Raw genomic sequence first — 25,205 nt, forward strand, 5'->3', positions numbered from 1 at the left:
GACTGAGGCTGCCACAGTCCATGTGGACACAGGGAGGGTCCCTTAGAAATAACGTGGGTGCAGTGGGGGATGGTGTTGTGAGGTTTGGTGTAGTTTGCAGGATTAAGCGGTGGTGGTGTAAACCCACCATAAATTGATCCATAAAGTAAGTGACTTTATTTTGCAGCAACAGGCTGGTGATGTTGGGATATGACATTAGGAAATTGTGCAAATGCACGTTTTGAACTGAATGAGGTTCAGTCATTTATTTATTAATCAATAACATACTCAGTCTTTTTTTTTTAAGATTTTATTTATTTATCAGAGGGGGGGGGGAGCGAGCACAGGCAGACAGAATGGCAGGCAGAGGCAGAGGGAGAAGCAGGCTCCCTGCTCAGCAAGGTACTCGATCCCAGGACGCTGGGATCATGACCTGAGCCGAAGGCAGCTGCTTAACCAACTGAGCCACCCAGGCGTCCCCTCAGTCATTTTTTTAATAACACATGTTCTGAGTGTACTGTGCCAGACCCTCTTCCAGGTATTACGTCTACAGGCTCCAACAAGCCAGAAGAAAGGAAGAAAAAAGAAAAAGGACAAAATTCTTCCCTCAGGTTGACAGTAGCAGACGCATGCGGCCAGCAAAGGCTTCATTCCAAAAGCAAGTAGCACTGCTTACAAATGTCTCCTGAACCAAAGGCACTCATCTTAAAATCACTAGGTCTAAGCTCTTAAGAGATAAGATTCCCAAAAGCATGACAACTGAATCTGAAACTATAGCATCTTTTCTTAAAAATAAAATTTATTTATCTATGTGGGGTAGGGGAAAGGGCAGAGCAGAGGGAGAAGGAGACAAGCAGACTTCCTGTTGAGCGCAGAACCCGATGCAGGTTTGGGTCTCATGCCTCTGAGATCACGACCTGAGCCAAAATCAAGTGACTGAGCCACGCAGGCGCCCCTGAAATCACAGCAGCTTTTAAACATTAATTAAACAGAATGTGAAGGGTATTGGCATAGTTACCACATTATCACACATATATCTATACATACGCAAACACGTAGTCTTAGTAAGACCTGATGTTCCAAATGGCCTAATCTGTATACTGACTCACAGTCAAGGAAAACACAGATTGAGATACTCTTTTTTTTTTTTAATTTTTTGATTTTTTTAATAAACGTATAATGTATTATTAGCCCCAGGGGTACAGGTCTGTGAATCGCCAGGTTTACACACTTCACAGCACTCACCAAGCACATACCTTCCCCAATGTCCATAACCCCACCACCCTCTCCTTCCCCCCTCCCCCTGGCAACCCTCAGTTTGTTTTGTGACATTAAGAGTCACTTATGGTTTGTCTCCCTCCCAATCCCATCTTGTTTCATTTATTCTTTTCCTACCCCCCAAACCCCCCACGTTGCATCTCCACTTCCTCATATCAGGGAGATCATATGATAGTTGTCCTTCTCCAGTTGACTTATTTCACTAAGCATAATACTATTCCATCAACGTCGTCGCAAATGGCAAGATTTCATTTCTTTTGATGGCTGCATAGTACTCCATTGTATATTTATATACCACATCTTCTTTATCCATTCAACAGATTGAGATACTCTTAATGGTGATAACGTTTATTGTGATGACATTTATTGAGGGCTTACTATGTGCCAGGCTTTGTTCTGAGAGTTCTGAGAGTTTTACATCATCAGGAAAACCTTAGGAGCAGGTAGTATTATTATTCTCATTATTTTGAATGAGGAATTTGAGGCACAGAACAGTAGAGTAATTTGCCCAAAGTCACAGAGTCAGTAGGAAGCAAAGCTAGAACTTAAGCCCAGGAAATGGAGTTCCTGGGTTCCTGGGTCCCAGAGCCTATGTTCTTTCTTTCTTTCTTTCTTTCTTTTTCTTTCTTTCTTTCTAAGATTTTGTTTACTTATTTGACAGAGAGAGAGATCACCAGTAGGCAGAGAGGGAGGCAGAGAGAGAGAGGGGAAGAAGGCTCCCTGCTGAGCAGAGAGCCCAATGTGGGGCTCAATCCCAGGACCCTGAGATCATGACCTGAGCCAAAGGCAGAGGCTTAGCCCACTGAGCCACCCAGGCACCCAGAGCCTATGTTCTTAACCCTACTGTCATCACATTGCCTAATCGAGCTGGAGAATGTGCATCTCTTACCCTAGATTTTTTTTTTAAGGGCAATTCAAGGGTCTTGAAATAATTAGGAATCCTCTCCAGACCTTGAATCCTCTCCCTGAATTTCCATGTCCGTAGAAGCACCTGGATGCTGCCCCTGCTATGCTACACATGTCCTCCATGGCCCTTCCTCCTATCCTGTCCCTTCTACCCACCACGAAGCTTTCTTTGCTGGAAGTGGAGGCCAGAACATCCACTCTTGCCTTCCTGGTAGTCCCAGGTCACTTCAGAATTGCTGTACCCTGCATGACCCATAGACAGACTCCGATTCTATGGAGGGAAAGACACAGAGGCCACAGAGGCCAGAAGTGCAAGTTCTTGCTTTGCTCTGATCACGTTTCTTCAAAAGGTATCATGGGAAATTATTCATGAACAAATTCTCTACCACATTACACGCATGTATATGTTGTTTATATACATATAACTATACATATGTATGTATGATTTTAAAATATATGTTCTTAGGTGTGATCATGTCTCTGTATGTGTGTATATATATATATATATATATATATATATATATATATATTTTTTTTTTTTAAGCCTAGGAGACCATGATACACGAAATGGGCCTGGAAGGATGACTAGGAATGGGTGAAGAAGGCAGGAAGGAGGGAGAAAATATTTCTTGGAATGTCACAGAGAGATAATCAACAGTTTGCAGGGAATTTTCCTGTGGCCCAGGAGAAGCTGCAGAAAGGCAGATGTGGGTTTATATCCTGAGAAAGATCAGCAACCAGCAGGGATGCCTGGAGGGACAATGAGGTTCTCTGGGGTTCATGGGTATACTACATGTACACCCAGATAGGAGGAGACAATTACCTCTCAGGGGTTTAATAGGAGAACTTGAAACATTTAATAGGGGAAGGGAGTGGAGATTATACCCTCATTCATGTAATAGACACTTGGCCTCAGAGCTGAGATGTTAGGGACATGGGACTAGAAAAACCATAAGACTGGTTGGCCATCAGGGTTCTGTAGCCCCCCTCCCATTTGTAGATAGTAATAATAATGATTATAGAGTCATTTGATTCTATATAGATTCTGTTCCTTCTGGGTATGGCCCTTCCAACTCTACTTTCTTTTCTTTCTTTCTTTCTTTCTTTCTTTCTTTCTTTCTTTCTTTCTTTCTTTCTTTCTTTTTTTCTTTCTTTCTTTCTTTTTTTCTTTTAAAGATTTTGTTTATTTATTTGACAGACAGAGATTACAAGTAGACAGAGAGGCAGACAGAGAGAGAGGGGGAAGCAGGCTCCCCACTAAGGAGAGAGCCCGATGATCATGACTCCAGCCAAAGGCAGAGGCCCTAACCCACTGAGCCACCCAGGTGCCCCTCAACTCTACTTTCTAACAATCCCTGGAGCATGAGCCCTGGGTTGCAACCAGTCTCCTATTCCTCCGTCCTAATGGCTCCAGGCTCTCCAGAGCCCCAAGGACTGCTCATGGAGACACAGACACCCACAAACAGAGAGTCATTACCCATTGGATTCTCATTGCCCCATAGGGGAGCTTTTTGGATCCTCAAATTTATGTGATCTCATTGGGAGTTTGCAGTAAGAGGAAGAAGAATACTTTCTGAAGGAGACACAAGAATGTGGCAGAGCAGACATTTAGGGGAAACAATGGAATGAGAGCTCCTCTCGAGTGGTGCCCCCACCAGCTGGTTAGATGGGTGATGTTGCACAAGCCACCGTAACTTGCTGGGCTTCTGCCCATTCACCTCTAGAAAGGGGTGGAATTCTACCTTTCTCCAACAGGATAGCACATGCAGCATGTCCTATGTAATTGTCCTATGTATGGCTATATCTATGGAAAGAGTAATATGTGTTGACTTCTAGCCATCATGTATAGTAAGATAATTAATTGGGCCAGCATCCCTTCCATGAAGAATTGTGTCTTCCTGATCATTGTGTCAAGTTCAGTGCCTGGAACAGAGTAAGTGCTCAATAAATAGAGTTGAATAAATGGGTCAAGGCAAACTGAGTTGCCACAGAGGTTGGGTTTGGGGACTACTGCCCCACATTCCCTGCCGCAATGCCCCCCCCCCCGCCATGACTGCCATGCCCAGCCTGAGCTGTTCAGCCCCAGTCTTCCTCTCTGTCTTTCTCCTCATGCCCTTCAGCATCTCTGGGGCTCAGGCCATCCTCACAGACTGCTATGGGTTCTCTGCAGGAGGAGTCCCACTGCTGTGGCGCCGCACGCGGGCACCTGGGGGCCTTCCTGCGCTGAGGACAGCAGGGAAGCGTCCATTCCCCACAGCTGCAGGGAGCCTGGGCTGCCCAGACATAGGCACCCACGGGCACCACAAGCAGCACCGCACACAGGACCACTGCGACATGCAGAAGGCGCTCCCGGCCCTCCAGCTCATGGTGGTCTCTGCCCGTCACAAAGACCACACACCGGCCCCGGTGTGCAGGCTGGCCCTCCAGGCTGAGGCATGCCTCATATTTCGTGCCAGGAAGGAGGTCCTCCACAGCGTACATGTTGATTCCGGGGCCAAGGTGCACCACTTCCTTCCTGAGCGTTTCATCTGATGTAAGGTAGAGGGTGAACCATTTCTCCTCAGGAGCATCTGCCACTGCCAACCACTCCAGCAAAATCCCGTGCACCGTCTGCCTGATGACCCGCAGGTCAACATAGGCATTGTCCTGTGAAGGGAAAGAGGGAGGCAGGGCCTGGGCGGGCTGGACATGGAGGGAGATGACAAGGGTGCTCCTACCCAGGAAGTTGGAGGCCACACAGGTGTAATTGCCTCTGTCTACCAGATGGGCAGCAGGTATGATCAGTTCCGACAGAGCAGTGTCGTCTGCAGTAGATGAAGTCAACACTGGGAGAGAGAGAGCAAAGCAGCTCAATAGACATGTCTCTGACAAAAAGATGGACAGTTCAACAATGCCAGTTATTTCTTTTTAAGCTGGAGGTGACCATTTATTAAGCAGTGTTTGGTGCTGTGTATTTGCCTCTCAGCCCCCCTGTAAGGTAAGTACCCCAGTTTCACACATAAGAAGCTGAGGATAGGAGTGAATAAGCAACTTGCCCATAGGGAGACATGTTCAGAGGCGATGACTAATCAGGAACCTCGTTCTTCTGCCTATAAAAACCATACTTCCAACCTCACTAGCTGTTCCCAGCAAACCACCGGAAGTGTTGCTGAGCTAACAGCATGTTTTTGGGGAGATCTCTTACAACGATGTGGTATTGTGAGCTTCAAAAATTGCCTTTTGGGGGCACCTGAGTGGCTCTGTCAGTTAAGCATCCAACTCTTGGTTTCAGCTCAAGCCATGATCTCAGGATCATGAGATGGAGTCCTGTGTTGGGCTCCATGCTCATCAGGGAGTCTGCTTTTCTCCTTATCTCTCCATCTCCCTCTGACCCTCCCCTCCACTTGTGCTCTCTCTATTTCCAAAATAAATAAATAAATCTTAAAAAAATATTTAAAAGAATTGCCTTTCTACTTCCCAGATATAGAGAGGCTTAGAATCTGGATCCAAATGCTTAGATTCTATTCCTTACTAAGTATATGGTCTTGGACCAGTTGCTTAGATACTTTTGGCCTCAATTTCCTCATTGGTAAAATGGGATGATAATAGTACTCATTCCCTAAGTTTGATAGTAAGTGCTCAGTGTGAGCTGTGTTATTACTGAGAGGATACATATAACATGGTACCAAAGAAACTGACTATAGAACACTAAAAAAGACATGTGCATGCATCTCACTGTTCTTCAAGATGCTATAAAAACAAATCCTACATTTCTCCTTCACTGGTACTTAATCTTAACCCAATAAGATATGATTAAAATGATAGGAAAAAGTCAACAGTTCATTTTGTTAGGTATTTTTAAATCTTCCAGCAATTTGTCACTATGCATAACAAATATATATGGGTAACTGACTGTATTTCTCAAGTTTTACTTATATATTCCTAGTTGTTGTCTAGACAGCATTAAGATGTCACCAGGGAGGCCATCCTTGGTCTTGTGCTGTGTCCCAACCCTGTAGGGTTGCACTAAAGGTGATTGCAGCTGAGGTATGAAAAGAGAGCATAGAGTTTCAGGACATGAGAGGCAGGCTTGAATTCCAATGTTGAGGCCCATGGGGGTCATTTCCTCACCCAGTGTCCCAGTATTACAACTTTAAACTAACAAGATCTGAACAACACTGTGGTGGGAAGTATAAAATTTAACCAGTATGTAGGAATTCCCAACCTTGCCCAATGGTAAGAATTACTTGGGAAAGGAGGAGTGGAGAAGAGGAACCCTAGTCAATATACATTAACCTCAGACCCTTCCCTAGACACAAGGAATCTGAATCTCCAGGGCAGGGCCTGGAAATCTTATTTCTAACAAGTACCCCCAGATGAGTCTACTCCAGAAATTTTAGGAAATAATTAATAGATAATCTCTAGAATCAGTCCTAGTCAGAAATTCTATGATTTAAAAATATACAGCACAGTATTTTTGCATCTAGAAGTCTCTCAAAGAACATATTTGTTCATATATGATTTTATAATATTTATACAATATGTCAAGTATATATATACGTATATATATATGTATATATACGTATATACATATGCATACAGATCTTTATGGGATATATATCCCATAAAGATCTGCATGCAACCATTTGAAATAATGCCAGTAGTGGAAGACTGTCTTGGAAAATTTCTACTGTGGTGGGTATAATTCAGGTCCACCCCAATCTTACCAGTCTTACCAATCTTACTTTGTGATTGATCCAGTATAGAAAATCCCTACTGAGGACTGGGTTGCTGTAAGACCTCACTATTCCCCCAGATACATCAAGAGGGTGTCTGTGGCTTACCATTGAATTCCCGCCACATGCTCAGGGGGTAAGTCCACGCAATGGTTGGTGAAGGGCTGGCCCGTGCCTGGCATCTCAGGGTCACATTCTGTCCCTTCTGGATGGTGACACTGGCACTGGGGGTTGAGACTTGTGGCTTCATGCAAGCACTGAGCTCAGTTTCATGAAAAAGTTGCCCTGCCTTGGAGAGAGGGCGTTGGCACATCAGGTAGGAATTCGCCAGGATGACCGGGATGCTGATGGACTTTACAAACTGGACAAGTCCCCTCAAGCGACAGTCACATACCCAGGGGTTGTTGTGCAGTGCTAGCACCATGCTGGAGAGAACCTTGGCTCCACAGCCAGGCTGCGGGTGTTTCTGATAGACTAGCCAGTTCAAGAAGACACTCTTAGATACAACTGTAAGCCTATTGGAGGATAGGTCAAGGTAGGTCAGGTTGATCAAGAACTGAAGGGCTAGCTCAGGGAGCACATCAATCCTGTTGTGTTTGAGATCCAAGACCCTCAGGAGAGGTGTGGCTTGGAATGCTGTCCATGGTACTGAACGGAGTTTGTTCCCCTCCAGTCTCAGCTCTTTCAGTTCTGACAGGTGCTCTAGGGCTCCCGGGTGTATCACAGAGATGTTATTAAAATTAAGCCAAAGGTATTCCAATGTGCTCATGTTGATGAAGGACCCTCGAGGCAGTTCAAATAAGGGTGAATTTTCAATTCTCAACAACTTTAACTGTTCAGGATGGTTCCTTGGGATCTTTCCTAAAGAGATAGATATGCACCGCAGAGCCCTGTACAAGAAACCAAAAGCTTTAAGGTGAATATTGGAGGGGTCTCCTGGGTGGCTCAGTCAGTTAAGCGACTGACTCTTGGTTACATGCAGGTCATGATCTTAGGGTCCTGAGATCAAGCCCTGAATTGAGCTCCCAGCTCAGCGGGGAGTCTACTTTACCGCTCTCTCTCTCTCCCTCTGCCCCTCCCCCAACTCATGCACATTCTCTCACTCTCTGTCTCTCTCTAAAATAAGTACATATATCTTTAAGAAAGAAGAACATCAGGCAAGTGATACCAGGTTTATTCTAGCATTAGGCATATGAATTTAAAAAAATAGGTGTTATTCACTTGAAATAAAAGAGACCCATTTTGGTAAAAGTGCACAGTTCTCCAAAGTTTAGCACCAACTAGAGATTTGGCTGATTTCCTGCCAAATATAGGTCTGTTCCCACTCCACTTCATCTCTAAAAATAGCCCACCCCCTACAACCTCCTGGCATCTTGTCAGCATAGCCCACCTGCTGAAACTGTCCTCTGAGCAGGTACATCCTGGCAGACAGGGTGGCTGAGCTGCATGTGAATCCAGAAAGACCAGAACTAGCAGGAAATAATGGGAAACTGAAGCCATATTCTTCTGTAAGAAATCACCTTGCAAGTTTTGAATAAGTATAGCCCAAGCTCTGAGTGGCAGATCCTATTATTGGTAATCCATGGTGATGTAGGTCAGCACAGCAGTGGCAAAGCTCCTGGATGCTCATAGGTCTGTTATGGCCCAGGTCCCAAGTTCAATAAGAACCCATGAAGAGGAAGCTATGCCCCTTAACTAAGATCACAGGATTCACCCTTTGTCCGGTTCTTCAGTCTGCTAAGCAAACTCTAAACCAACTGTCCTATTCAGCACCAATACTGCCTTCCCCAAGTTTCTTACAAAATGATCTAAGAAACAAGCAGGAAATACTATCCTGGGCACTGTGGTTCTGGTTATCAGGCCAGAATCCATCTAATATTTCATCTATCACAATTGGCTCCTGAAAACTCAAATTTTCAACCACTCTCTAGAAGTGAATGCAGATGGTGGGTGACAAAGATGGACCCACTGCCATCCCTGGTTTTCTCCCCACACCTCATGTGATGGATTCATTCGTATACTGCATTAAGACAGCTGTCTATGCCACGTAGATGAGCTGAGTCAGAGAAGCATCACAGTGCAGAGGTTAAACCACAAGACTGTATTTTCTGATTAAGGAAATGTGTGTTTGTTATTCTGGATCTCACAACTTTCCCTGAATGCTGTGTATTTCACATGATAAGCATAAGACTTACATTTTAAGGTGAGATATATGTGATTTGGGGCACTTGCTCTTCCACTCCTTAATTATTCAACAACTACTTATTGGCCCTCTTCACACACTTTCTAGGTGCAAGGAATCCACTGGTGGGCAAAGCTTTTTAGACCCTACGCCATGGAGTCTTCTCTCTAGTTGATGCTTCCTTGTCTTGAGATCTTTGGAAGGTCACTTACCCTCCAGGAGTCTCAATTTCTACCCTGCAAAGTGAGGAAATTAATAAATACTTTACTGTGTTTCTAGGAAACTTTGAGGTTATGTAAATTAAAGTACCTAACATACAGTAATTATGTTAATTCCCTTCCTACACCAACAGACTCTTGAAGAGCAGCTGATTCCACGGTCCTAGGATCAAGCCCCACATCAGGCTCTCTTCTCAGCAGTGAGATTGCTTCTCCCTCTTCCTCTAACTGCTGCTCCCCCTCCTTGTTCTCTCTCTTAAATAAAGAAAAAAAATTTTTTTAAAGAAAAAAAAAATTTTTAAGGATGACCCATCCATATGCTGTCTATAAGAGACTACAAGGTACTTCCTGGTAAATATTGACATTCCATGAGCTCCCCTAAGACTCAGGATATACATTATACTGTACAAAAGGCCTAAAGGAAGAAAATCCTCTTAGTAGTTAACCAGTGATGAGGGAAATGGGTCACCAACTAAGCTGATTACATTTCAGGCTTTCCATCAAAGCCAGATATATTTGTTCGAGTTTCTTGTCTAGCTCTACAATATGGCTAGATCTCTGATGTCCTCTTAAGGTAAAAATCAAAACAAAGACAGTGCAGTGGGTGCAAAGCTTGTGCTAGACATGGAGATGTGTGGCCTAGACCCCCTTCAAGGAATTGGTTCATGCTCAGCTGCAAAGATTGCTTGCATGAGATCATGCCCTTCCTAAAGCAACCCATATACAGCAACTGAGGGTGAAGAGGTTCCAAGGGCCCAGCGAGTTTGGTCTAATGGTTAGGGGGGGCACTCTGATCTCACTCCAGAGGTTTGCACCAGATTGGTCAGGATTTTATCAAGCTTTCTTTTTGGGAAAATTTGATTTAATTCACTGCATCACACCCCACTAGTGAATTATTTTCTCACCTCCAAATATAAGGAATTAAAGATATCTCCATCCCCCACAATTTCTTTTATGTTCATGCCAGGCTACCCTCTTCCAGTGAATCCAGCTGAACCTAACCTTCCACTGGTTTGCTGAAAGCCTGAGAAGAACAACCACTGGCATGTCAACTCTGGAATTACGCAGGCCACTTCTGCACTGCTCCTTCTCTCTTGACCTCCCTCATCTTCTGATTTTCTTACTTGGCATATGGGCACAGATGTGTAGCTGTGTTGTCAACTAAGGCAAGAGATTGGGACAATTAAAGCCGGGTTATGTCATTTACCTCAAATAACTAAGTGGTGTCCCTAAACTCAAGAGATATAACAACAAGGGGAAATTGAAAGCATCTTGGGGGTCATTCCATCCAGACCCACCCAAATAGGTCTTAATGAATCATTGAAAAGTTTGAATTTTCTGTCTGTCTCTGTCTCTCTCTTACACACACATATCCACACAATATTGGATAAACACTAACAAATTCTTGCTTTCAATTCCTGAATATTCAACAAAATTTAATAAAACTAATTGGATCTTACTTGTCTTTAGGCCAAGAATTTCTCAATCTTGATTGGCTCTGTCAATCATTTAGAGGAAACTTCCTCACTATTTCAATAGGTGGCTGCTTTCATCTATTGCATTTATATTTGTGCTAATTTGGGGAAAGCCTGTCAATCTCATATATCTAACAATCAGAACTGAGTCTTGGGTCTTGACAGCAGAAATACCTTGAAAAATTTACATCAGAGGTTGGAAAACTACAGCCTGAGAGCCAAATCCAGCCTGCCATCTGTTTTTGTGAATAACATTTTATTGGAATACATCCATGCCCATTAACCTATATATTGTCTATGGCTGCTTTCACATTCCATCAGAGGAGCTGAGCAGGAGTGACAGAGCCTACACTATTTACTATGTGCTTTTCTTTACAGAATATGTTTGTTGATCCATGATGTAGACAGTGGTCTTGTCATCTTCCAACCAAATAATTTCTCTTACCAATGGCTATGGCCCTTAAGTTATGTTCAGATGTATCCTCCAGATGATGGCCAGAAAATACCCATATATAGAAATACCATGTGCATGTATATTGGTGGTCTTATGGTTCTTACGGTTTTCGGTGACTTGAAAAAAAAAAACCCATTTCCATACTGAACTTGCTATAGATTGCATTGCAGAGATCACCACTGAATAAAGACCCTCAGCCTGGAAGAAAGTTATCAAAGGCTTAGACCCTCCAAGAAAAACTGATAACTACTCTCTATGAATTATTCAACTCATTGCGCTTGTTGTTTCATCTGTAAAATCAAGTAGCTTAGCATCCATAATGGGTTGATGTAAAGATCAAATGAAAGAGAATAGGAAAATATGTTGTAAGGTCATATGTTGCAAGATCTTTTGTAAATATAAGAGGGAGTACAGAAACTTTAGAAATCACTGCACTGGGACACCTGGGTGGCTCAGCTGGTTGAGTGTCTGATTCTTGGTTTCAGCTCAGGTCATGATCCCAAGGTCCTGGGATTAAGTCCTGCACTCAGCATGGAGTCTGCTTGTCCCTCTCCCTCTGCTCCCCAGTGCCCCCCACCCCGCTCACTCTCTCTCTCCTCCTCCCTCTTCTCTATTTTTCATAAATAAATAGTCTTTAAGAAAGGAAAGAAATCACTACATCACAGTGTTTCATATTTGGCAATGGTTCAACACAATACGGAGTCTCTTAGTTGATATCAGCAAAATAATTTTCTTGAACCTCTTGCTATCCCCAAATTTCCCCAGTTGTTAGCTAAAGGCCTTGGCACCAAACACCCTGGATGCCCCCTTTGTTAGAGCTCAATCCTGCAGACAAGACACAACATTGACTCTTTTGCTGGGATCATTCACCCTCACTTGTGTGCAGAGACAACCTCTCAGCGGTTCCCCAGTTTAAAACAAACTGAACAGGAATCCCACTTTGAAATGGCTTCCTGAATAACTGGGAAGGCCCTGAGACACCCTCAGGCACCCAGGGAAGTTAAGTCAAATAACAAAGGCCGCTGCACGGGGACCAAGGTGAGCTGTGTGTTGAATGCTCCGTGCCACCCACCGCGAATGCTCCCTTAGACTCACATTCCTCCAGCCCGAGAGTAAATGAGCAGGAGTCTCTTCGACATCATCTAAACCTCTAGAATTTACTGAAAATCAAATGATGATCTAGGATGAATGGCACCCAGAGACAAAAGTGTTAGAATCCCTAAGTGTAGACAGTGAGGACATAACATGCATCTCTGCATGTGTGGGACTGAACGATTGTGGCTAATGCATAAAGAGACTGTGTGTGTGCATGTCCGTGAGTGTTGGGGTCCAGGAGGCCTGGTCGAGGGCATTGCCCCACTAGGTTAAGGTTTGAACTAATGCTGGCCTAGGCCTTCGCGGGGCAGGATCACTCCACAGGTGACTGCAGAGGGCAGGATAGCCCTGCAGATAAGCAAGGTCTGTTAGTCTCTTGCCTTTTCCTCTGATCCCTGTATCCTCTCAAATAAAGACCCCTTGCTAATCTGCCAGAAACATCTCTCAGGCTTATGGGCCAGAACTCCAAGGAGATAAATTATTCTGTACCTAGGACAATGGAGAACTTTAAATGTGGACCGCAATAGACGGTTTTCTACCTAAGTTGATGTTTGTCCAAAGCTTTCACAAACTGAGCCATTAAAATACACTCTGCCTCCTGCAAAGCTAACACCTTCTTGTTCCTACTTCCCTCCTATATCCTTAGTTTGTACAGAAAGCTTCTCGTTTTCCATGAACCTATCTCTTGTTTTCCTACAGTTCTTTATTATCTAGTTCATCCCTATAGCTTCTTGTTTTCCATCAACCTACATCTTGTTTTCCTGCAGACCTAAGAATAAGTTACCAAAAAGCACCTATTTGTGCTACCTCCCATGGCTTTCTGAGGGACATGATTACTCAAGAAGCAAGACCCTGTCCCCCATCCCTGGTGCCAGTCTGTACCATTATGGCTTAAATAAAATAACACGGGGTGAACAAAGAGGAAGTTATCTGATAAGTGCTTGTAACCTCCTACCCCAATTAAACTGCCTATATAAGAAGCTCAATAATCAGAATAAAGATGGAGATGCCTGACTACTGACCAGAACTCGCTGTGTGTCTCTCCCTTTCATCTTGCCAGCACCATTCCTCCTTCAGGAATACCTGGACCTGCCGAGGCTGGACCCCAACATGTGCGTTAGCATAAATGTAGTCAAGATGCCAGTGAGGGGAGTGGTAAGGACTGTTTGCTCTGGAACTAATTCCTGGTCCAGATTCTGGAGCTGTCATTTGCTCTCTGTGAGCCTTGTGGGCAATGCAGCAGATCAGATCCCTGCCCCACTGTCAGGTCCCTGCGAGAACTGTCCTTGGCTGCTCTTTGAAAGTTGGCTTTGGCCCTGGGACTTGCTTTGGCGGGTAGGATATGGGTGGAAAGGGCAGCGTGCCAGTTCTAAAGTTGAGAACTCAGGAGACGTCACCTATTTCTGCTCATGTTTCTGATATCATCCCACCCCTCCAGGAAAGCCGCCGGCCCCAGGCAGCCACTGACTTTCCATCCGAGGCCACAAAGAGAACTCATGGGGCAGAACCACCCGGGTAGACCTATCATGGCATGAAAATAAGCGCTTATTGCCATGTACCACTGAGGTTTTGCTTTATTTGTTACACAGAAAAAAAAAAAAAAAAAACAAAAACTGACTGATACAGGCAAGTTGGTTAATCCCCTGGTTTCTTCTGCAGGAGAATGGGGGGAACACATAGCGCCTGCTGCAAAGGGCTGTGACGAGAATGGATTAAGTTAATGTACATAAAGCACTTAGAACACTTCCTGGCATACCAGAAGTGCTTAATAAGTGTTACCGGTTGTTGCTGTGGGTAAAGGTCTGAGGAACTGGGTACCCGAGCGGGGAAAGAGTGGATGAGTGTGGACCCAGGTGTCAGGGTAAGCAGGTGGGAGGGGCCGAGGGAGAATGGGCTGGAGCAGGTGTGTGGGCATCTGGAGGGGAGAGCCCCCCCTTCAGCAAAAGTACTCATTGATCCGCCTGCCCCCCCTGGAGCCCAGGACCTGAGAGTCCAGGCTGGACCGGGCAGAGAGGAGCCTGTCGGCCTCACTGAAGCTGTGCTGGGACAGCTCAGAGCCATCCTCGCTGTGGCCCAGCCTCTCCAGGTTGACATAGGCCCCCGTGGCCTCAGCAGAGCCCCCCGTGCGGCACTTGCGGCAGCGCCGCTGCACAGCTCCGCAGCACACGAGCAGGGTGAGGGGCAGGGCGATGACAACGGCCACACTGATCACCACCACGTTGATGAGCCGCTGAGTGGCCTCGGCATCCACCACCCCGTCCGTGGAGAAGATGACGCACTGCTCCTTCTGGGGCATCAGGTCCCGCACGCAGACACATGCAACGTACTTTGTCTTGGACGTCAGCCCACGGATTGTGACGCTGGTCTTCCCAGGTGGCACCGCCAACCGCCACATGTTGTGCTGCCCGAAGACCGCATACAGGACACTGAAGGTGGTTGTGTTCCCAGCTTGGGGCGCCTTCCACACCAAGGTCACGCTCTGGTAAGTGTCTCCCACCACCTTGAGAGACCTCACCATTCGGGCCTCCTGGCGTCCTGCCTGCCCATTCGAGCGCTCTCCTGGAGTCCCCACCTGGAAGTGCTGGAGGGTCAGCTCCCCCTTCGTGTTGGACACAGGGGACGCAGTGGCCGGAACAGCAGGTTCAGGGATGTCAGGGACATGCCTGGCCACCATCTTGTTGTATGCAGCAGCTTCCGCCCCCTCACCTGTCCTTGTCCACAGTGCCCCTGGGCTCCCACTCCGTTCTGTGGAAGCCTGAGGCTCTGTGATGGATAGGGAGATGACAGTCTCAGAGACTCCCAGAAAGTTCTTGGCCTGGCAGATGTAGTCTCCAGAGTCGAGGAGGGACACAGCAGGCAGGCCCAGCAGCGTCCAGCTTGTGCCATCGCTGGAGACTTCCTGGTGCACTGTGGGGAAAGAAGCACAAGGAAGGAAATGAATGGGCTCATCAGTCCCCAGCTTCTCGCCAGGGCCAAGTTCATAGTCCCCGGACTATGCATACTCTTGTATACACAGCAGACCTTGTCATCCCGAGAAAACTCTAGAAGTTGTTCAACTTTCCTTAGACGAGCCAAGGGGATCAAGATCACTGGGGTTCAGAGTGGGGAGACCTGGCTCAGGCCAAGTCTAAAGATGATCTGCCTTCCAAAATCTGCGGTATTCAAGCAATATTCTCCAGGGCTCTGGAGTCCTATAGAACGGACTCCTTGGGGCAGCATGCAGTGCTTCGGGGGGTAAGATGGGTCAGGTAAAGATGAGACAGAGGCCCAGCTGGAAGTGCTTGGCGACCCTGTCCAGACCCACTTGCCACCCCAACACCAGCATTTCCAGCTCTGTTTTACATAATGGAGATCTTGATCCAGTTTTGCTTGTAAACTGATTACAAACTCACAGTCTTAGAGAAACACTTGCCAACCTAATTGAAGGAGACGCCGAAGAAAGTGGCAGAGACATAAGGTTTTCTGGTCAGGCGCTAAGAAATGATTACTCCTCGACCCCCTTTCTGCACATAGGTGGGCCATGACTCCTGCAAATCCCACCACCCCAGGCCAGAGATGAACCATCTCTGTCTAAAGGGCAGAAAGAACACAGGCTGTGCGCTGTAAGCCAAGTGCTCAGCCTCTCAGAGTCTGCATACGTACAAAACAAGAAGGATAATCAGGTTGTTCCTTAAAATTCAGTGACATGTGTGCATAACATACTTAACATGTGAGGTGCTCAAGAGAAGGTAACTCATGTGATTATTTACTCCTCATGATATTGGCTTAACAATTACAGCTGGACACTTACTCTAAATATTAAATATATTGAGAGTATCTTCCACCTAAATGGCAGAGTCTTGTTCTTCCCAGGGGGGCCCAGATTCCAGGGCCCTGGATGGAACGGCTCCTAGAACACGTAGGACAGGTTGAGAGCCACTGTCCCCCGACCTCCCCCGACTGAGCTTGCACAGTCTCTGTAGCTCACACACCTGTGCCTTTGAGTGGGTGCCCGTTGGCTCTCCTCCAGCTCATCTCTGGCCCAGGGACGCCGGTGGCCCCACAACGCAGCAATACCGCACTGCCCAGTGGGGACCTGACGCTGGCCGCCCCTGGACGGAGCCCCGGACTCTGGCACTTCCTCAGTTCCAGCTGGCTGAAGGCCACTCCGGCCAGGCTGCGCGGGCTGGCGCACTTCAGCCTGGCCTCTATGAAAGCCAGATGTGGGGCCCAGCCTTCCAGGAAAAGGGCCAGGTCATAGAGGCGGCAGTCGCAGGCCCAGGGGTTGTCCTGCAGCCCTGCAGGGGTGAGAAGGGAGGCAAGTGGTGAGCCCTCGATATTCAGATCCCCACACCCAGCTCCTCTTCCCCCTCAGGGAGGACAAGGCATGTCCTGAGTCAGCAGAACTGGCCTCCAGGTCCAGCTCCTCGCCTCACTAGCTGTGGAACCTTAAGGCTGGTTCTTAATCTTAATGGTAGCAGTACTTCTCTTTCAGAGCTGCTACAAGCATAAACAAAGGTAAATCATAGTAAGCTTTTGGGTAAGTCATGCAGCATGCTGAAAAAATTGGCCAATTCCTGCTGCCATCCTTGGACTGAGCCTTTCAGGCTACTGGTCAGGCAGGCAGTATTTCAGCAACACCTGCCAAGTGCCAAAATCCATTTCTCAAAATTATCAAATTCAAAATTTCCCCAAGTTTTTTTCATGACCCCTGACCCTTGACCTCTGTCCTCCTGGCTTACATGGCACTTTCCACATCACGCTAGCAATGAAGGTGACTGTTCTGAGCCATCACCCCTTCGGCACAAGCTCAAAAGTGGAGGAGTGAAGAGTCCAGGAAATCAAATCCTATGTCATATCCGCAGACTTCTTTACTTTAAAACTGAACTTCTTTATAGAGATGAAAGCTCATCTCTGTATCCAGCCTGCCCAAGAACCTTCTATAGATAGAGGGGTATCATGGGTCCTCACTTCTAAGTCACAGTTCCTTTTTATATGTTTGCATTTCTAAAATATGAAATGAATGCATTTAATGCAGTATCTTTTTATTTTCCAAAGATTGTTACTAAATTTGAGAGTATGTCTGAGAATCAATGGCATATGATTTATTTACATATTTTATTTGATATGGTTGGAAGTGGAAACTTCAGGGGGTGGGCGGATTACGTTCATCCGCTTGTACAGGGGGTATAGCTCAGGGGCAGAGCATTTGACTGCATCTGCTTGTACATCCACGACTCTGAGGTCCTTCTGAACACTTGCTGGGAGAATACCAGTTCTTTCCCCCACCCCTCCACACCCCGTCCCTCTGGTAGCTGCTACCCTGTGTCACTGGTTAAATGCACCCCAAGAATTGTCCCTGCCCCACTGTGGTGGTGAGATAGTTGGCTTTCACCTGTTGTAAGAGAGTTCCCTAAAGAATTAATCCAAACAGGAAAGTTAAATGACAGGGAAATGTTTACCCCTCAGGCTGGCAAAAGTTAAATGTTCCAACCATTTTCATTATTAGCCTCATGAGGGAAGAGATTTTCATCTATCTTCTTTTCTGCTATATCCCCAGCACCTAGAACTAAGACCCCACATTCATGGGCAATAAACTTTCAGAGTGGGAACATCTGCATGGGTGGTCTCACGCATTACTGGTCGGCATGGGGGAGAAATGGCCCAGCCACTTGGAGACTATCAGACTGATATCAAAATGTCTAATGTGCACACTCCATGACCTAGGATTCCCCTTTTCAGTTCCTACCCTAGAGAAATATTTGCATGCCCAAGGAGGCATTGTCAAGAATGTTCTCTGTGTCATCATAGGTGTTAGTAAAATAATGGAAAGAATCTAAAGGTCCATTAAAGGAAGAATGGCTAAATTAACTGTGTGTAAGTCTACTATGGAAAATTATGCTGTTTACAAAAAACGAAATGGATCCATAACTAGATCTCCAAAACATGCTGTTGAGTGAAAAAGTTAGTGCTGGTTGATATATACAATATGGTCTGTACAGTATGAAAGTTTATATAAAACACACAAAGAATTTCTATGTGCGCATATATATATATATATATATATGCATGTAAATGCATTCTAAAAGATAGGGAGCATGCAAATATAACAGTGGCTACCTGTTAGAAGGGGAAGTAGGAATTAGAATCAGAAGAGGGAACAAGAGTCTTTAGCTTTTTCTGTAAAACATATTATATATATATATATGAATATATCATTTAAAGGGCACTTAGTTAAATTTTATTTTCAAATAAACAATTTTTTTTCCACATAAGTACTATCCTATACACTATTCTTTATCAGGTGAGAGAGTCTGCACGGCAGGCAGAGCTGGAATGGGGCTTGCTGTTCCCAGCCCTGCTTCTAGTCAGTAGGGCTTCTAAATATTCCCTCCTCCTGAGACTCTCCTGGGCCTTAGGGCAGAAGCTGCCCCAAGCCATTCTAAGCTTTCCCTAGCCCCTGGTGCTGAACCCCATAGGAGCCAAGGCCTGCCCCAGGCACATCCTGCTAGGAGGTGTCTCTCCTACTACCCATTCACTGCCTAACCACCCACCCTCTGCCACAATGCCATCAAGGTTCCCATCCCTTCACAGGACAGAGGAAAGAGAACCAGTCTATCTGACATGAGCCTTGGGCCCAAACCACTGCTTACTACTAATCCCTAGGTTGTGTTTGTTTTATAAAACAAAGGGCCTTGTACTTGTGCTATCTACCCTGGGATGCGGCAAGGGTCAAGTTCTATGAGAGGGCAATAAATTAGGAAAGCTTCAGGGCCACACTAATGCTAGATGGCCTGTAAGGACTGACCGGTTAGCAAAGAGCTAGCACCACCTTCCTGCCATCTATGCATACTTAGTGCTCCAAGGAGATTCTCAAAGGGATGGGGGTGGTCACGAGCCTTGAAGATTGTCAGAGGTTGGGTTTCCGGGAAGCAGACCCTGAGATGAAGATTAGCACACAGCATGTTCATTAAGGAGGAGAGGAAGGAAGAGAGCAGGAGGGAGACATGGAGCTGAGATGAATGGGGGTCTGGTGAACCCTGGGGGTTCGGGAGCTGAAATAGCCCATCTTAGTTATGCCAAGTGGCTGGGCCCTTAGACTCCCACCTGACAGGTCTTGGGATGGAGGCTGTGTCCAGAAAGGGTGCATGGCCTTGGTCAAGGCTATTCTGCTGTGAAGGCTGTCTCTGACAGCGCTGACAGCTGAAGGCTGCGGTTGACAGCCCCTGGAAAAGTGGGGCAGCCAGTCCTACTTTGACAGGGAGCTGGGTGGGACATTACTGTGCCAGCCACATGTACCTACCATATGCTAAGGACTGTCTTTTTACCTGCAACACAACCTTTTGAGAGAGATATTATTATTATTATATTATTATTATATATATTATATTATATTATATTATATTATATTATATTATATTATTATTATTACAGAGGGGAACCAAGGCACAGAGAAGCTAAGCAGTTTCCCCAGGGACACACAGCTGGTAAGAGGCAACGCCGGGCTTTCCACTGGCAGCAGCTTGAGCTCCAAAGCGGCCAGTGGAAAAGGCCAGTGTGTGCCTCTTACCCAATCTTCCCTCGAAGCCACAAGGCAGGCGTGATTTCTGTTTTTCAGGTAAGGAACAGAGACTCAAAGAGGCTTAATAATTTGGCTAAGACACCACCTCCCACCCGCCCACTCCAAGCCCCACGCACAAGGTGGCTCCAAGAGAAGAATGCCGCCTCTTACCTAGCACCAGCCTGGTGCGGTGCCCGGGAAGGACGGGCCCAGGCTGCGGGTGAGCCCAGGTGGCCAGTAGCTCCTGCGGGAGCCTCAACAGCTGGTTGTTGGAGAGGTCGAGGAAGGTGAGGTTCCCCAGGAAGCGCGCGGCCTCGGGCGGCACGGCGGCGAGCCGGTTGGCTTGCAGGTCCAGCAGCCGCAGCTGGGGGGCGTCCTTGAGCGCCGCCCAGGGGAAGGCGGCCAGGCGGTTCCCAGGCAGGCGCAGCTCGCGCAGCCGGCGCAGGCCCCGCAGCATCAGGGCGCTGAGCTCGCTGAGGGCGTTGTAGGGCAGCCACAGCTGCTCAAGGCGGCCTAGCGGCTTGAAGACCTCCCCGGGCACCCTGCGAATGGCCGTCCGCTCCAGGCGCAGTCTGGAGGTGTCGGGAGGGAGCGACGCAGGGGGCAGAGTCATGTCGGGGTCGCTGCACACCACCGTCCTGGTCACAGAAATGGGGGACATTTGAGTGACGAGCCTGTGGGGTCCGACACCCTCTCCCACTCCCTCCCGGACCTCCTTACACAAGGTGTCTTCTGGTCTGCACCGAACCCGGGACCCCCGAACCCCCGAACCCAGGCTCCGAGCTGCCGTGGGCCCTGGACGTGGGCCCGGAAACAAACAGCCTCCTGATTTCCCTTCGCGAGGCGGGCGGGATGAGGGGGTGGTTCTTGCTTTCAGACCCTCGCACAAGGCCCCTTGGTCGCGTCACTGGCCTGAAGGACCCCAAGCTTAAACTGCCCTCTCTCAGTGCAGCTCACACAGCCTGCCTGCACTAAGAATGAATAGTATTCATAAACCCTGAGATCATTTTGTGCACTGCAGCAGGGCACGTAGGTATTAAAAGTGTTCCTTTGTTAAATTATATCTCAGTTTTGGTGACCACTTTGGCTTATCTTCATTAAAAATACATAAATATAAATTATATATAAATATATTAAATATATATGAATATATATTTATGTATTATATATAAATATAAAAAATATATATATATATAATTTATCTCAGTGGGCGTTAGAAATGGAAGCCATACACCGGGTCCTTCAGGACTTCCCTGACTCAGGGACCACAAGATGATGAAGGCCTCTAAGAGCTAGGACTTTGGGGCTCAGCAGTTGGATTCGTATCTGGGCTATCTGCTTCGGGCTATGTGTCCTTGAGTCCATTGTATAACTTCTATTTCTTCAATTTCCAATAACAGACTCCACCCCTCAGGGTGGTTTCAGGGATCAAATGAGGTCACATTGTGGACCCACTCTGCATATCTGTCATCTGCCGAGGTGCCACGCTATTTATTGACGCTATCACAAAGTTCACCATCCCAGCACTGCAAGCTACTTGCAATGATCCCTCTGCCCAGAGAGGGTCATCCTAAACCTTGTTCTATTAAATTTAACACTAAAGCAGAGACTAGAAAGAGAAAAGGAAGCAGGGCTTGCCCTCCGAGAGCCTGCCATTCAAGGCTGTGTTGCATGCTATCCTGGAGAGCAGCATAGTCACATAAGGTAAAGAGGGGAAGATTCTCAAGGAGATAAAACTCCTTGAGGGACTCAGCCCTTGTCCAGCCTGTTCCATCCAGAGGGCTTCTCGGCTCACAGGGGAGGAGGTGGGGACAGGAGTCATGGTTTGCTTTGCTAGGCGAGTTCGTTCTCTTACTGTAATAATGTCACAATGCATTGTTCGTTGTGGCCTTCCCAGGGTAGCACCCTCTGCCAGCATCCATCAGCTCAGCTTGAATGCTCAAAGTCCACTGGCTAAACTTGGTTGGCTTTTTTGGGTCAGTGGCATCCACAAAAGGCACAGTGACTCCCACCCACTCACATTCCTGAGCTATACATGGTCCCCCTCCTGAGGGATGGGTGCTGTAGAGATTCGCAAGAATAGCCAACTCACTGATGCTCTGTCCCTGTCCCCAGATAGCCTATAATCCAGCTAAGGAAGAAAGAACACTGGAGGCTGTGGTATTTTCAATGATAATGGAGGTTTGGATGCTGCAAGGAAGAAGGTCTTGTTGTAGGTGGGAGGAAGGTGGTGGCGGAATAACATGTCTTGAAAGGTAGGAAAACATGAAAACATGTCATCAAGGGAAGAATCAAAGAAATCATTAAGAAGCCAGCACAGGCCAGTAGCACATCTAATGGGGCAAACTGGGCCTAAAGAACATGGTGACACCCTCTGTCCAGGTGACCAGACCGGCCCCCCCAGGAGAGTGCTGTAGCCAAGAGTACCAAGAGTGCACACACCATGTTCATGATGTGGGAGCATGGAGGATGGGCAGGGAGTATGGGCAGCTCAGGTATAAGGACTGAGCCCTCTGACAGGCACTGGTTGGAGGAAAGCTGAAGAAGACATCTGGGACACAAGGGGAACCTTCGTCTGACTGCGCTATCCGTTCCTGTGGCCACTGAGGACCTCAGGGCCCCTAGAGCCTTTCATGGCATCATTGCCCTCCTAGGACAAAATAGGTAGGTGGGCTCGTGCGTATCAGTCATGGGACAGTTAGACAGGTAGAACTGATGAGCTCCGGCTTCAGAGGAAGGATGGCCACTGGCTGACATTGAGGGCCCTGGAAAGTGACCTTAGAATTTTATTTTCAATCCTAATGTTAATCTGGGGATGCCCTCCCCTCATCCCTGCCCATGACATCATCATCAGATGAGAAGAGATCCGGAGATGGACCTAAAGCCCTGGGTTCTATGACCAGGTCTGTCACTGATGCTGGGTGACTTTGAGCCTTGTGCTTTCTTTGTGGTTCGGTGGGCAGGGGAGGCTCTTCATCACCCTGGTCACGCTGTCCTGCACTGTGGGCTATCTCCTGGCCTGCTCAGGGCTCTGCTCTGGCTTTCCTTGGGGAGAGGATCCTTATATCTAATGATCCATGTGGGTTGGAACATCAGAGACTTGGGTCAAGAATGGAGCTTTTCTTGTTCTTCAGACCACACGGATATCCTTTCATGGGAATGCCTCTCCATTCACTCCATCCCCTCACACCCCATCAACCCAAGATGCATTGCCAGGATCACTGTAAGGGTCACACTGATAACCTGCTGCTCTGATCAGAAACCTCAGCGGCTCCCAGCAGCCACCTAAAGCAAGGGAGAAAAGGAGAATACCGTTCCAGGATGTTGAAAAGATGTTAGGAAAGACCCTGTACCAGGAGCTCAAATCCTTGAGCACGTTTGGAAATGCAATGGTCCTTAGTGGGTAAGTTGACTATATCAGAGAAAAGACGGTGTAAAGACTGCCAGAGAGAAAAAGGAGAGTGGCCCATGGTAGGAGAGCGAGGGTTCACAGATCATGGGGGCTTTGGAACATCCCATGGAAGTGGAGGAGGCGAGGATGGAGGTATTCTCAGGGCTCAGGTGGGGCTTAGGGAAGTGAAAGAAAAGGCTGAGAATGGAAGGGGGCTTGCCTGTACGGAATGAGGATTCCGAAAGCCCAAAGAAATGGGTTGAGGCCAAGGCTGCTAGGGGCTAGGCCAGAGGAGCCCAAAGTGGAGAAAGCAGGAGAAGGCAGGTGGTCGCATTATGGGCAGGGTGGTATGAAATACCTGGGATGTGACTGTGTACCCCCAGGAGCCAGGGCAAGAGAATGGAAGAGGCCCGGGAGAAAAGGGGCTGGGAGCTAAAGGGAGGATGGTGGAATGGGAAGAGGAAAGGAAGGAGAGGACAAGAAAGAGGTAAGGGGGAGACCCCCCTGCCCTGCAGAGGGCTCCTCACCACCAGGATCCTGGAAGAGGACTCAGGAAGGATTTCCTGGAGTGGGCACACTGGTGCCCCACCCCCACTCCCATGTGTAAAGGGACTTGGTACTTCCCATGCCCTGCTGGCTGGAGGACAATGCAGAACAGACCAGCCCCCTTGGACACCTGGGTCTCAAGGGCCCAAAGATGGAAGTCTCACCCAGCCATGTTCTGGGGACCCTGCATCCAGGCCTCCCAACCCAGCCAGAGATGCTACAGGGACCCGGGGGGGGGGGGTGAGGGGAGGAGGCTACCCATCCCCCACACCTGATGCCATACCTGGCCTTGCTGCCATCACCTAGGATGTGGAGGCTGCAGCTGCATTGAGACGGGCAGGAGCCCTGGGCTTGGGGGTGCCCCCAGAGGGCCAGGAGCCAGAGCATGCCCACTGCTACCCTCATGGCTCCTGGCTCCTCTGTAACCCGGGCAGGGGCGTCCCTGCAGTGCGCTGTCGTCTTGGCCCAGGAAGCCCAGCAGCTGCCCACTGGCTCATCAGCCCCCTCCACACCCCTCCTGAGGCCATCGGATAAACAGGGACAGACTGGGGATTAGGGAGGGGAGCCCTGGCCACAGCACTTAGCGGCTTATAGCTCCTGGGATCACCCAGTCCTGAGGGTGAGGGTCAGGGATCCTCTTCGGTAGCAACAGCCCCAGGCCCAGAGAGGCCAGGGAGTGGCAAGGTGGGGCAGGTGGGCAACGACTCAGGGGCAAGTGGCTCCTGGACTTGCCAGCTTGGCTGTTCACCTGCAAGGTCACCCCATGCTAGCCAGATTGTGGCCTACAAAGACCCTGCCTGGGTACCTGGGCTCAGAGAAGATGAAGACAGACCTGGCTTCTGATAAGGGCCACTGGAAATTCTCTCCCGTGACAGCTCAAGGGTGAGGGTTCAAATCCCAGCTCTACTCATTTACTAGGATAAGTTCCATAATCTCTTCATCATCTGAAAAAGGGAAGTAATATTTCTCTACCCCGCGTGGTTGTGAATAATGAACACCCCACGTTTCCCTAGATTTTGATGGCCTGTGGGAATAGAAGCCCCCTCCTAAGTTGTAAGTACTCAGTTTCACTAGTCCTTACAAGCACTTGCTCCTAGAGATATTGGAAAGATTCAGAGATCTTGGGGGAGACCACAGAGGCATGTCCCATAGCCTCGTGAACTTTCCCACTCTGCTGAGCAAGCAGCTGGCTCCTTGAATGCCCCCTGGACATGCAGTGTCAGAACACTCTGTCCAAGCCAAGGCTTTGTGGGCATCGCCATCAATGCCAAAGGTGTGAGGTGTCTCTGCATGAAGGCAGAGAGCATCCCTCTCCTCTGGTTATCATACTCTGAGCAAAGTCCCAGAGCAGGATCTCAGGACTTCTTAGAGAAAGCACTTTGAGTTTTTGCTGCTTGTTGCCTGCCTCCCACCTCGTCGCATCATA

The 25,205-nt window shown here is 47.7% G+C and overlaps 2 protein-coding genes across 2 annotated transcripts; both read right to left on the bottom strand.

Moving 5' to 3' along the window:
- Window positions 1-4,239: 4,239 nt before the first annotated feature.
- LRIT2 (leucine rich repeat, Ig-like and transmembrane domains 2) lies at window positions 4,240-8,378 on the bottom strand. The gene is made up of 3 exons (XM_004765884.1): window positions 8,269-8,378; window positions 6,987-7,768; window positions 4,240-4,988 (listed from the first exon to the last, which is right to left on the bottom strand). Exons 1-3 carry the CDS (start codon window positions 8,376-8,378, stop codon window positions 4,240-4,242), a joined length of 1,641 nt encoding a protein of 546 aa, XP_004765941.1.
- Window positions 8,379-13,913: 5,535 nt separating this feature from the next.
- On the bottom strand, window positions 13,914-24,199 carry LRIT1 (leucine rich repeat, Ig-like and transmembrane domains 1). The gene is made up of 4 exons (XM_004765767.2): window positions 24,063-24,199; window positions 20,014-20,480; window positions 16,274-16,579; window positions 13,914-15,209 (listed from the first exon to the last, which is right to left on the bottom strand). The coding sequence occupies exons 1-4, from the start codon at window positions 24,182-24,184 to the stop codon at window positions 14,239-14,241; spliced, it is 1,866 nt and encodes a 621-aa protein (XP_004765824.1). The 5' UTR covers window positions 24,185-24,199; the 3' UTR covers window positions 13,914-14,238.
- Window positions 24,200-25,205: the final 1,006 nt, after the last annotated feature.

The sequence above is a fragment of the Mustela putorius genome, unplaced genomic scaffold (assembly GCF_011764305.1).
Source record: "Mustela putorius furo isolate JIRA1106 unplaced genomic scaffold, ASM1176430v1.1 tig00000698_pilon_pilon_pilon, whole genome shotgun sequence".
NCBI classification, from domain to species: Eukaryota; Metazoa; Chordata; class Mammalia; order Carnivora; family Mustelidae; genus Mustela; species Mustela putorius.